At 37.6% G+C, this 14724-nt stretch overlaps 1 protein-coding gene across 1 annotated transcript in view; it reads left to right on the top strand.

The window, feature by feature from the left end:
• The first annotated feature begins 3944 nt into the window (after positions 1-3944).
• Positions 3945-14724, top strand: part of arhgap28 (Rho GTPase activating protein 28) — a 127584-nt gene continuing 116804 nt past the window's right edge. The window contains exon 1 of the mRNA XM_039754803.1: positions 3945-4202. Within this exon, the coding sequence (XP_039610737.1) occupies positions 4078-4202 (125 nt within the window). The 5' untranslated portion in view covers positions 3945-4077. The remainder of the gene's footprint in view (positions 4203-14724) is intronic.

The raw sequence follows: 14724 nt of genomic DNA, 5'->3' as shown, positions 1-14724 counted from the left end.
TTTGTCATATTATTGGCAGTCACACAATGTTTACTTTGTGAATACAAACTTGGAAACAACTATTTGCTCATTCAAATATGGTGTACTTAGTATACCGCTCATTAAAATGTACTTGACACCTTTGAATTTTTTTTTTTGTCTATCTTTCAATTTTCTAAGCCACTAATTATTCAGGTAGGCACATGTGAAGAGGTGCATAGTAAATACCAAGCCTGTAAAGGGTGCAAGTTCATCCTCACACACACACACACACACACTTGGCCTTTTTGTATTGCTATTCAGCGTATGCCTGTGAGGCTAAATTATACTTTTCATAGGAGGTCATGTGTTAAATGATTTCAGGTGCATGTTGAAAATGCTATAGACAGCAAATTACATTAAAGACAAATGGCTCCCACATCAGCCTGGCTACAATCTGGCAACTGCAGGGAGTGTGGTGCCTTAAAAAGTAATTCATTCTAAGGTTTAGGGACAATGGCTGTGAGTAGTTATATTAATTTACAACACAGAATACTCTTCTGAAACAAAGTACAGTATAAATAACTTAAGGTGGTAAAGTACAACTTGACGTTTAGGCCTTTGTTTTTTCTATGTGGTTATGTTATTCGCTCTGTAGAATATGCAGGCTCAGACTTAAAGGTTGCTATGATCTGAAGCATCCAAGAGATTGTTGGAGGCTGAGTCTCATACAATTTTTCCAAAAAACGGTAAGGTAGGTGTGTTCATGTGAAGGGACACAATACAATATAATCACGGAATCTTTCTTCTAAAGAATTTTTTTCACATATTAACTCTTGCTGAACATTTGGGAGAAAAAAAATGAATAAGCCGTGATTCCTGTATAACTACCAGACCAGTTACAAATATGCCATCACTTTTTTTTGTTTTATGCTAATTTCTCCTATTTTGCTTGTTGCAGTAGACTTTTGACCAACCACAATTTAAATTTTTCCCATGTGATATTATACAAAATGGCTATATGTCATGGCTGCATTATTTATTAAACTATAACAGTCAATCAAACTATCCATCTTCTGTGCACGCTTTATCTTGAGTAAGGTCACTGGGAAGCTGGAGTCTGTCCCAGCAAGCATAGGACTCAAAGCAGGAACTACCTCTGGATAGGCTGGCATACCATCACAGAGTGAACACACACACATACTAGAGCAAATTTAGTATTGCCAGTCCACCTACCCTGCATGTCTTTGCAGTGGCGTAGCTAGAGTTTGTACCGCCGCTTCAATTTACCACCCTCCAACATATCTGAATATGTTAACCTATTTAAATAGAAAATTAAAATAACATATAAAAAAAAGATACATTTTGCTTAGATTTATTCATATATAGAGAAACAGCAATAATGTTTCACATATAATTATTTATAGGTTTCAACTAGATAAGAATATAGTATAGACACACTGATAAGCCATGTTCTAATTATTAATTTAATATAATTATGCCCGGTGTAGTGTACAAGTGATAGGTGGGGATGTTTTCTATGCAGAGTAAGAACGCATTTGGATTGATAACGAAACAAAATTATAAATTGTAAATTAGTTGTTTATCTTATTATCAGTGTAATGTTATTAATGTTATGTTTATTTTTGTTATTGCCTCATAAGTTTCAACTGCTGTGTCTGATGCTGTCACAGAAGGACAGTCTGAAAAGTATTTTTGAAGCATTTGTGGATAAAAATCAGAGAATTTTACTTTTTTCATTCATGAGTGATACTTTTCTGAACGCTGCTGCTTACACACGGATTGTACTGAGCCTTTTGGCCAATAATCCCGCCCCCAAAAATGTACCACTTGGGGCGGACCGCCGCCCCCTCCTCCCATCCCCTAGTTACGCCACTGTGTCTTTGGGCTGTAGGAAGAAACCAGAGCAGCCCAAAGAAACACATGGTAACACAGGGAGAACATGCAAACTCCAAGCAGTGAGGACCTGGGTGTGAACTCCAGTCTCCCCAGCAGTACCACTGCGCTACTCTGCTGCACTCAATCAAAACACTTTCATGTTTTCAAAAAAACTGTAAGAAACGTCATCCTGAAGAGAAACTGCTAAATTTCATATCAGATGAATCCAGTCAAACATGGTACACCATGAGTAGAGGAAAGCTGAACAGAAGGGAAAACAGGCTATTCACAAAAAATAATTGCTGTTAAATTTTCTAATTCTGAATGAATATTAAATGATCAAAGACATGCAGGTTAGGTGCATTGGCAAACTTAAATTGTCCCTAGTGTGTGCTTGGTGTGTGGTTGTGTGGGTGTGTGTGCCTTGTGGTGGACTGGCACCCTGCCCAGGGTTTGTTCCTGTCTTGTGCCCTGTGTTGGCTGGGATTGGCTCCAGCAGACCCCCACGACCCTGTAGTTAGGATATAGTGGGTTAGATAATGGATGGATGTAAATATAATTCTTCTGCATTAATACTACATTCTTTCCTAAATGTTTCTCCATTTATTGTATGTTTTTTCATCAGTTCAAAACAGTGACCTCTGATGCTTTAACAAACATCACAGTTATTAAGTTAAACGCATCACTGTGCATAACATGATTGGATAAGATGATGAAATTATGAAGTGTAGTAGATGGTGCCTACAGCTGCTGCCTCATGCCTGAGAGTGCTGAGATGAATCCTGGCTTGATCACTTCTCTACATGGAGTTTTTACTTTTTCCTGCACCCATGAATGTTTTTCTTCATATGCTCTGTTTTTCCCCTCACATCCCAAAGACATCTGCTAGGTTGATGGATTAGAGTGGCAGTGTGTACCTGTCTAGAATTTTGTTTCCCTTCATCTTGCAACCACTGCTGCCAGGTAGGAACAGGCTTGCTGTAAACCTGAACTACAGAAGTTGGATAGAAAGTGGATGGATGAAAATGAAGCAGACATTGTCTAAAATATGCTTTGAATTTTTTGACAGTTGCAAAACTGTAGTAACTAGTGAAGCAATCCATGTGAAAATCATTACTCCTGCAGAGGTTAACCACCATATAAGAAACAAAGGCACAAGCTTCCATACATTCCTCCTTTTTAGAATCAACCGTCACAACATGTTATGCCATCCATCCATTGTTAGAACTTATTTTTTCTGTTATAATGCTGAGAGAATATCTGAATGATCTTTCTATCTGTGTGATGAACCTGATTTTTAAATTTGAGGTTTGTGGAAATTACAATTACATTGCTTCATCTGTCTAAAACTACTTATCCATTCAAGGCTTGAAGATTTGTGCATGAATCTGAACTTCATCCATCCATACATTACCTAAACCTGCTTCTTCCACCACAGCATCATACGAATGCGGCTAAATTCCTCCATTAACTGCGTAAACATTTTTCCAATCAAGTTATTGTAATAATTCATGATACCTTTTCATGAGAAGTCAATCAAAATGACACCTTTTATTAGTTAACTAAAAAGATTACAGTATGCAAGATTTCGAGGCAACTCGGGCCCCTTCTTTGGGAAAGGTGTAATCATGAATACGTCTGTAATCTTTTTAGTTGGCCAATAAAAGGTACGCCTTAGATATAGCTGTTAAATAATCGTTTTTATTACGCCAAACAGTCTGAATTTGGTTTTGCAAAATGTATGTCTTATGGAGTAGGGTCTGACGAATCAGGAATTCCCCGTTCAAAAAGCAACACTATTCTTTTCCTTCGTGTACATGTAGCATATGCACCCTGCTTCAATTGTACAGACCAGTGGCTTTCCTCTTGAAATTAACAACCCACGACCGCTGCAACCCGAACCAGTAAAGTGTGGAGATAAATATTTTCTCTGCCTACAGCGCGTGTACGAGGCGTCTCCGTCTCCTAGCGACCTGACGTAAGCTCCACCTCGTTTAGCAGGCATGGCGCTTGTGGGCAGCGGAAATTGAATATATTATGCAAATCAGAGCGAAAGTGAACCAATGACTCGACTCGAAGATTTCGTGGCGCGTCAAGGCTTAGCTGTCAGTAAGCAGACTGTCTAGTGCGGTGTTGATTCTTGTGTTTTGTCTGGCTAACACTGAGGAATCTCCGCGTGAGAGTGACAATGTAACCGCACGCCTGTACTTCACCTCGAAGATGGAGTTGAAGGACTCGGGCAGCGTGGTACTGACAGCGTACCATCCGCACACATCCTCGCGTACTAAGGCTATCGAACAAACCCGCGCACCGCCGCTGTCAGCCGGGTCGTCCTCACTCAGCAGGTAAAGTGAAGAAGAGCACAACGCAGTATCTCGGCCGCTTGGTGAATGGATTTCTAAATCCGGTGAAAGCCGTTTTTGTTATGTTATCTCAAACTGAATAAGACGATTTTCTGTCAGCATTTGAATAGGCAATGGAAAAACAAAGTACAGGGTCCTGCAGATCGTTAGCTAGCCGGAATAGAGATGTAAATTGTATCTGTTTTGAATAGAACTGCCAGTCAGGTCACATTCATAATGTATGGATTGTACTCTATATGCAATATTTGTTCTCACAGTTAGTCAAGGTTAACCTAATTGTTATGGCATAGATAATGGACAACAGGCTCCACTGTACCCATGCTGCAATAAAAGGAGGGCAAAAGGGTGTGTTGCCCCAAGTATTTATAAACACACCGTTTTGGGCTTGAAAAGTCCGTGTTTCTGTTTGGGCCATAACAGGGCCCTTTTAATAATCTATTGTCTTTAGCACTGAGAAGTCTTTGTTTATGTATGGCTTTTTGACAATCCGTGAGCATTTTATCCAAAGAACTGTATATCTTGTGCATCTAATCAACAGAAAAAGTTTTAAATGTAAAAAATATTTGCATCCCAACTCTTCTTTAACATGCATCCTTGTAGTCAGTGGAGAAAATAAAAGTTTTTGATTTTCATTCAAAATGAAACCATTAGTTGCTTGCTATGTAGATGTGTGGAAATTCCAGTTATTCTAAGTATATTTGTGTATCTAATTCTGTTGCACTAAAATCAGCACTTGATGGCAATATCATGCTTTCAGTTTGTTGCCTGGGTGTTCAAATTTAAGTATTCTATTAAAACATTGTGCCTGTTTATGGGTGAGGTTACTAAAGTTTGCTCTATGTATTTAAAGTACTGCTGGTCAAATTAACACTCTCCTTCCAGACGTAATTGTTACTAATAAATGCAAGACATTGTGGTTTGTGTTCAAATAAAGGAATGCATTGTTCCGTCCTTGATTTCTGCCTATTGTCTGGCAAAAACTAAATGTTGTGAATATTGATTGTGAGGTTAAAGTGAAACATTGCAGACGCAGTCCATTATAAACTCAGCTTCAACATTGCATGCCACAAATGTAACCTACAACTGAACCCAGTTAGTTTTGTCTCCTTTGGCTCCATATGTACTTAAGAGGAAAACCTTGGTGCCTGTTTTTTGAATCCCTGGGAGGGCACAGTATATTTAGACTTCATTTTTATGTGTTATGTTTGAAACCTAAGTTGGTTACTCAAATTTCTTTTGTGGAGAACACATGCTAAGTCCTCTGTTACCTCAACGTGCGTAGCAGATTGAAAACATCTGGCAAATTGCCTTTTGATCGTTTTTTTTTGTTTGCATGTTTGGCCAGTTGCCTTGTCCATTTTCAGTCATTCATCAAATGTTGGAGTTGCCTGAAGAAATGTTAGGGTCAGACTGAGCGGGCATTGGGAGGCCTCTTGCGAGCTTTATGAAGCATGATTGAGATGCAGTAATTGATGACGGCTGCAAATATTTTCACTTTTTTAATGTACTGAGTAATTTGAATGCAAATAAAAAAAAACATGCATCTTAAGTGTTCATGCAGCTGTGAGAGATGGCAAATCATTATTTTTTGCAACCTAGGAATCTGAAGACTATGTGAAAAAACTTGTCAAACAGGTTGTTTCAGCTCTTACTTAAAATGCATTCTTTAGGACCAAATGTTGGACTTTTCTGGAAAGGTAAACAGTTAGTTTAAACGTCAACTTGCACAGTCATTGTTAAGCCATATATCTATTAATTTATTTTCTAATTCCACTTATTCCAATATGAGAAGACTGAAGCAGTAGTCTGTCCCAGTAGCATTAGGAGCAAGGCTGGAACCAACCACTTTGCAAGGCTTACGCTCATGCCTGGCCAGTGTGGAGTTAAGATGGCTTGTATGTGTTTGGGAGGTTAGAGGAAAATGGATACAATCTTATGCACAATCCTATTCACTACACATATTTAAAAGGAGCAAGTAAAGCAGTAGAGGGGCCAGCATTTGGGTATCTAGATCTGTTTTCCAGTTTTCTTTGTGTTTTTGCTCAGTTAATAGTTTCAGGAGAGCCCAAGCCTATCAAGTTTGCAGAAAGGTTTAACGTGCCTTGAGCAATACAATGAACAAAAAAAAAAAAAAACAAAAGAAAAATGAAGAGAATGAATTTCAAAAGTGGTCATTCTTCCTGCAAACCTTTTTCTCTCCTTTGACGTGTGAACGTTCAGTTTTTCAAATTTGACTTCCTGAAATGTGGTGAGAGGGGTAAGCACAGTGGTGCAGTGGTTAGCGCTCTTGCCTTCCGTCTCTAGAAACCTTGTGGCGATTGCCCATTCTGCCTATGCTCTTGTGTTTGTTTTTCTGGATACTCCAGTTTCTTTCCGTATCCATAAAATGTGTGTTAGGGTAATGTAAATGGACTAAGTGCATTTTAAAATAAATGTGTCCTTCTTTGGATTAGTACCCCATTTATAGCTAACTCTTGCCTTAGACAGAGTAACGTCAGGGTGAACTCCAGAACTGAGTGAAGGTATGGTGAAGGGGGTGTTTTCATAAAATGGATGGAAAATATGCAGTGATCTACCTAACTAAATTTGAAATTGATGTGGTTGTGAATGGTTTTCATAGCTTTAATAACCATTTTTAGTTCCTCCTATTTTTTATTTGTTATCAAGGAGAATAACTGATTCATGGAGTAACAAACCAAACAATTGAAGATTGTAAGGTCATGAAACCAAATATGTGCACAGAACTGAAATGACAGGTAATCCTACACAATCATGCTGTGTTTCAGGTTATTGCACAGTACAAGTCATCTAACTACACAATTTTAAAAAACTTTCAATATGGCATCAAATATAAAGTGAAGGGAACGTTTACTCGTGCATTCCTGTAATCCATTTGTAGTCTAAACAGACTCAAAATGGAGCCTGATTCGTGTAAAAGGTCATAGTCTAATTGCTGGAAATGAAAGGAATTTTTGGTAAACAACATATTAAAAAATGCAGATGTTTTCTTCTTTCCTGATTCAGTATTTACCTTGAGTGGGCATTGCCTTCAGTATGTGAAGCCAAACTGTTGCGATGTGCTTAACAAGCTGATTTTAAGTTGACAATACTTAACAGCTTTTCCAGCTTGAGTATGCACTCTTAACTGAGGTTGATGGGGAACTTTGCTCAGTAAACTGCAGACGTAGAGAGCATCATGACAAGTTTGCTTACCAGTTGTTTGTCTGCAGTAGCATCTTTTCAGCAAAGATTATTTCACTCTCTGGAGCAACTTTTAAAAATAGGAGATAAGGCTTGAGGCTTGGCTGTAAGGTGTTGTTGGCCAGTACACTTATTCAAAGTCAATGGCAAATTTGTTTCCATTGTTACTTTAAAAAATATTTCTAAAACCTTCACCCTGTATCTTAAAATAGTACCAAAATAGCAAATTATTGTAAACAGCTTCAGTTGTCTGACTGGGTTAGACTGCATAATTATGTAATTTAGATTTCAGGAGGTCATGGGCAGGGCCATTACTTCATTCAGAAAAGAATTTTGAGTTCTGGCTGTAATAAAATGCTAAGATTTCTACTCTAATGTACAATTTTCTTAAATGACAAATAGAGCTGATTATCAATTACAATGTTTGTAATTGTTGTTTTGTTATGAATTGGCTGTCAGTACTGATGAAGGAGCTCATTTAATGACATTGTTACATATGTGGAGAGACTTATGGGGAGCATGTGTATGGTTTGCGTAAATATGCCGTTGATTGTAATGCTTCCCTGTCATAACAGTTTTACTTTACCTTTCACGCTGCAAATTACCAGAACGTTGCTACTTTTCTCATTGATGTTTTTTATTTGGTATTTTGACAATGCTAATGCTTCCTTTGTAAAACCCTTACTGGCCATAATGTGCTGTGTTTATTGCATCTGTTTACCAGCCTTTAGAAATCCCACCTCTGATGTAAACATTCATGCATATTATTATTTACCCTGTTTGAGTCATTGCGAGGCAGTGTCCTGTTCTGCCAGAACTTGGTGTAATGTGGGAAACAACAACAGATGGAGCTCTAGCCCACTGCAGTCAAATGCTGCAAACTTGTTATTTATGCAAGTTATGGCGGCCATTCATCTTCAGGGAACTGCTTAAAAATTTTAGGTCAGTGTCTGTCTGGAGTTAACCCATTCTCTCATTCTGTCTATGTGAGTATTTCACAACATACCCTGGCATTCCTCACACATTCCAAGCAAGTGCTTTTTCTATTAATTGTCAACTCTAAATTGATTTTGTATTAGTGAGTGTAGGTTTGTGTGAGTATGTCTTGCTATTATACACTGGCTTTCCATCCAGAAATGGTTTCTATCATATCACACTACATGACTTTTCCAGAGATTTTTAGTTGTAGACTTCATTTATATAATCTTAGTAAGTCATGTAGTTTGACATTCCCAGCGACATGGACTTGAACTAACTTCAAGAAAATCAAACAGCGGGGTTGTGTGTATGCAAAGATTATCAACCAGTTAGAAATGGAAGTACAATACATACAGTGACTGCAAGGAAAGAAGGAATGCATTTATTTTTGACCACACACACAACCAGCATCTGCAATTCTTAAATTTGACATGCTCCCCAACTAGAAATTGTATAAAGTGCCAGCTTTATTCCCATTTCAACTCACTGCTGCTATGCAAAAAAGAAATAGTTTGTCAATTGTGTGATTTAAAGTAACTCTAATTTGAATAGAGATATTGTTTAATTATGAAGAACCTGAATTTAATCCTAAAGTAGAGAGGTATAGGTTTATGTCAGAAACAAAGTTACTAGCTATCCGTTATAACATTGGTGCACTGGTGAATAAAGTGTCTTGGGTAAGACCTTATTTTATGGGGAACTCTTCTTGCCACATACTGTAGTTTGTACTACCATACTGAATCAACGTGTCTATTAGTTTAACTCCCTAGTATTTATTTGTTTTAGTATTTGTGCATTTTATAGACTGGACATACCTTAAAAGCACCTTCTTTAGAAAACACAAGATTTTAAATATGGATTTAAACTACAGAATTAGCTAAGTAAAGCAACAGTACAAATGTTTAACTTCCATCTTCAAACAAGAGTGTGACTCTGTGTCTACGACATTTAACCTTAAACCACAAGGCTGCAAGTTCAATTCCCACTTCCAACTCACTGGCCATTTCATTTAATCCTTGCTAAAAAAGTAAAATAAAAAAAGGAAATAATTGCATTGTTGATATGAACTTTTTAGATATTTTAAAATATCTTTCACTAAAGAACTATTTATTGATGTTCATTTTTATTTTCATTTGCAATGTGTTGTTTATCCAGTTCATTAATTCGCAGTTACTGACACTTTACATAGTGAAAAAAATCATTAAGATGACATCGGTGTGTTAAGTGTTCATTTTAAACTCTGAAATCTCTCAAGAACATCTTGTGCTTATTCTCCTAGTGTACATAATGAAGTCTATGCAGTGTTCCTATCTTTTTTTTTATAACAGAATCACTCTACAGTATTTACATAAAATGTAATGTCACTCCAAATGTACGCAATGGTTAGAACATAGATAGAACATAGAAAGAAAAAAATTCTTTAGTATGAAAGGGTCTTATTTGTGAAAAATAAAAACACTTTGGGCTTATCTCTCACTTTTACTTAAGCCATGAGGACCAAGGAGGCTTTGAAAAAGTGAAAAATAAAACCACACAGGCTGAAATAAAAGATAGAAGAATATTTCAGAGGCAACAATTTGAAAGGTAAATTATGCAAAGTTTGTGTTAATTCTTCTTGATTCATGTACATTTTCAAATTAAAAGTATATTAAATGGGCCACTCTCACAAGAGGGTGGCGCAGTGGTTGCGCTGCTGCCTCGCAGTAAGGAGACCTGGGTTCGCTTCCCGGGCCCTCCCTGTGTGGAGTTTGCATATTCTCCCCATGTCTGTGTGGGTTTCCTCTGGATGCTTCAGTTTCCTCCCACAGTCCAAAGACATGCAGGTTAGGTGTATTGGCGATCCAAAATTGTCCGTGGTGTGTGTGCCCTGTGCTGGCTGGGGTTGACTCCAGCAGACCCCCATGACCCTGTGTTAGGATATAACGGGTTGGAAAATGGCTGACTGACTCTCACAAGAAACCACTTTTAAGGTTTAAAAAACACGTTATATAATTGTAAATACAGTGGATATTAATTACTGGTTTATAAAATTTTGTTTTTCAGTAATCCTGGTAGATAAATGAATAATACTTTATTTGTCCCCAAGGAGAAATTAAGACTTTACAAAGCTCAAGACAAACAAAAATGTTACAGCAAACAACAGAGACCCAAAAACCTACACCATTACACTATAACTCACAAAATTTTAAGTTCCACAATACTCAAATAATATATATTTTATTTTAGTTATAAAACAGAGCTCCACATATTTGATTTTTTGGCTATATTCCTGCATTATTGAGAGCTGTAAGCAAAGATAGATAGAGGTTAGGAGCACGCAGTGATAAAGCGCATCCCCCACCACACGACAAACCAACTCAGGATCCAGATTAGGACCCGAGTGCAGCCATGCAATGGGTGACACCTCAGCACCACACTAGTTCAGATGGAGTGGAGTGAGTTTTTTTTACGGTGGCTGGAGTGCCAATTCTGTCACCAACCCCCAGGTTTTTCTCTGCAGGTTGGAGGGCTGACATGCACAAGCAAAGAACTTCCGAAAACTCTGATTTAGTTGGGTCCACATTTATATAAAGTATGTTGTATGCTTCGATCTCTTTGATCACCCCGTGTGATTTCAGCATTGATATGATAATAAATAAGACCTGAACATATTTTTATTTTTAATATGTAGTTTCAGAATGGAGTAATTCGTAACAAGGTCTTATACGATATACGCAGCTGTCCTAGTTGAACAGCACATAAACAAGCAATTGAAGTTAAATCAGAATCTTTGCTTGTAAATTAGGTAAATCAGAAGCCCCTACTGAAATGGACTTTAAAAATATGGTGTTTTGTCATAAACAGAACTACTTTCATTTTAACAAAAAAAAAAAAAATCCAAAAATGATAAAGTACAGAAAAAGTTGTTAACATTTTCTTTTTTCACTTATGAAGACATAGGCTGTGGTTAATTCTAAAGGACTTCAAAGATGTTAACAATGTCTATTTATTTAAGTAACTTTAGGTATTTATACTGCTCCATCCATTTGAAATATAAATACGTGAGTAAAGCTGTAAACTACATCTTTATCAGGAATTTGATCTTTTACCACATATGGATTTTGTCTTGAGGTGAAATGTCTGGATATCTTTTGCAAATATTACATTCTGAGAAAAGGTTTACTCTTGTCACAGTCAGGTTCATATGTTACCAGTTAAAAGAGTGGGATATAGACTGAATAATAGTATAAGAAATAATAAAACAAAGAAGGGCAGAATGCATATGTATTATGAAAAGTGTATTACATGATGTGCCTCGAGTCATTCTGCTTTGCTATTCATACACAATTAAAACTATAGCAAGCAGAAAAACATACTTGACAGTTTTATGTACCAGTCAGTGTACCAGAATCCAGTGTATCTGTATTCAAGTCATACCTGACTACAGCTCCCAAAGATTTTGTTTACCAGTGGCTTCTAGTGAGCTGTCTATGAGGGTGACTTTTCTTGAAAAAGCCACCAATAGGTGAAATTATCCCATTGTTTTGGAAAGTCATTATGAATGTATCAGTTAGATGACAATTGAGAAGTGTCAGATTCACTGCTTTGTGCTTACCTTGTGATTTAATGATGGCTGACAGGCAAGCCGCAGTGGCTATAACAGTGTAGCAGATCTCAGAACATGTATCACTGATTGTCTATAATTTACATAATGTATGGCATGCTGGCACAATAACCTACAGAATGGCAAACATGTACTTTGCTTCTCCTTTTTATTATTTTTCCTAAATTTCTACTGCATACTTTACTAAAATGGTCTAGGTGTTCATAATTATTTTTGGATAACTGAATATAATAGAGAAATTTAATATTGAATAGATTGTGTGCACATATTGTATGGTTTGTGGCATTGTAGTCTGAAACTTGTGTAAGGATATGAATGTTGGGTTAATTAACAATTTTAAATTGATCCTGTGAGGGTTAGTGTCCAGTATTTCCAGGACACTGTCAAACCTGTAGATTTCTGTGCTTCTGCTTCAGAAACATTTCCTGGTTGTCAGGGCTAGGGTCCCTTTCATTCCTTGCATTAAAAATGCACTTGCAATATATCATCGTTCCTCCTTCACTCATCAATAGAAGTAAGGTCCTCCACTTTCTGGTGACATGTATAGTAATTGGCTGGGACAGGGCTACACTATTGAATCCTTATGTCATTAGGAACTCTTTGCTTCTTTGCTTCCACGTTCTTCCCGCATTGTGTGTATCCTTTCTGGATTACTTTCAGTTTTCCTCTTAAAAAAGATTAGAACCTGCTTTGGGGTATCTGGAGCCCTTCGTCTGTTTCGCCAAGGTTTTTCCCTGTGCTCTCAGCTTGATTATCATTAAGAAGAAGGAATGTTACAGTTATAGGCAGGTTTGTTTATTAGGGCACTTATTTTCGGTAACCCCATGAAAAATATTTTTAGACAAAACCACCATGAGAAAAGCTCTTCCAGTTTTCACGATTGTTACTGCTGTGTTGTTGCCATCGTATACTGTATATGCGATCCTTTGCTTTGCTGTAGAGAGTTGCATTTCCATATGATCCCACTTAATTTTTTGTGACAGGGTATGTAATTTTAGTGTGGGGATTAGATTAGGAGTAAGAGGTTGAGTAATAAAATGTAGACAACAATTGTTACTCTTAAAAACTGTATATTTTAATGCATAAACCTTTCAGCATTACGTCACTTAAGAAGCATATGCCAACACAGCAGTCAATAAGAACTCTAGGAGAAAACACTCTTGTTACCTTGGATGCTGTAATTGAATTAGTTTGAAGCAGGAAGTAGTAAGAGGTAGCTGAAAAGACTCTTAAAAATAGCAATCTGACATACATATAATGACAAAAGGAAAATCATGTATACAGTATAGCAGTCCTTTTTGATTTGCACTGATTAGAAAAGAAGAAAACCAGCAACTGCCATTTGCTTGTTGCGATGAATTTTTAAAAGTTTAGCACCAAATTTAATTTAAGTCGGGCACCTTGGGTCTGAGTCCTCCCTCATCACGCACTGCTGTCTAAGGATGAGCTAAATACACCCTTAACTATTCACACTGGTGTATTTTGTACACCAATCTCAGTTATTTTTGTCTAACGTCATTTTACTTGAACCTACTGGCAGCATCCACCATCTGGCCTCTGCTTGATTCACTACAAGTACAGTGTCGCAATGGTTTCCCTCTAGTGTGTCTCCAGCCGGTTTTATGAGTGGATGCACAATGGCGAGTTCCATATGGAGTATTTGGTACACTGCACAGGTACTTACGTATGTAAGGCAACGATGAGATGTTCTTCTTGCAATGACTTTTTCAGCAAAGAACATTCACGGATGAAAGTGTGACCAGTGACGAATGAGCACTGGAGAAGTGGATAAGTTTAATAAGTTTATTTTCGGATAGTTCTAGACTGTGTCATACTATTCAGTAATATGGTACTAAATTGCATTCAAAACATGTGCAACTTAAAGTTATTGCAATATTTTATATTACAACCTCACAGCATGTATATATTAGCCATTTTAACACTAGTGCATAAAGTACACCGTGCCAGTACTTATGAGATGAGAAATGGTGCGAGTAGTTAAGGGTTAAACTGACATCCATACATTATCCAACCCACTATATCCTAACTATAGGGTCACGAGGGTCTGCTGGAGCCAATCCCAGGGTGCAAGGCAGAAAACAAACCCCAGGCAGGGCGCCAGCCCACCACAGGACATGCACACACACAAGGGACAATTTAGAATCAGCAATGCACCTAACCTGCATGTCTTTGGACTGTGGGAGAAAACCGGAGTACCCTGAGGAAACCCTGGAGAACATGCAAACTTCACACAGGGAGGACCCGGGAAGCGAACCCAGGTGTCCTTACTGCAAGGCAGCAGCTCTACCCACTGCGCCACCATGCCACCCGTTAAACTGACATTTACACCAAAAACAATAATGACAAGTGACTTGTAAATCAAACAGATAAAAAAAAAAGTGTGAATTTAATTTATCAGGATATTTGACACAATTTCACCCAAAGATTTTACTGAATTTATGCAATAGTCGATTGACACATATATATTGTATTTTCAACAGGAGGAGTCATAAGACTGCATTGAGTGCTTTATGGTGCAGGAGGTAGGCTTAGTGCTAAGCATTGTAGTGAAGTTGGCACGATGTGGAAGTGGGATGGAAACTTTTGAAGGAAGGTGACAGCTTGTTGCTTTCATATTTTAGCCTTTGTAAGGTGTCAAGATCCCTCTGGAACCAATATGAGACAGGCTTATTATGGTGATTTACTAGGGGGCTTTGCCCC

Source organism: Polypterus senegalus, chromosome 5 (genome assembly GCF_016835505.1).
Source record: "Polypterus senegalus isolate Bchr_013 chromosome 5, ASM1683550v1, whole genome shotgun sequence".
In the NCBI taxonomy this organism is placed as follows: Eukaryota; Metazoa; Chordata; class Cladistia; order Polypteriformes; family Polypteridae; genus Polypterus; species Polypterus senegalus.
The sequence above is the reverse complement of the archived record's forward strand: the minus strand, read 5'-3'. Positions and strand labels throughout refer to the sequence as shown.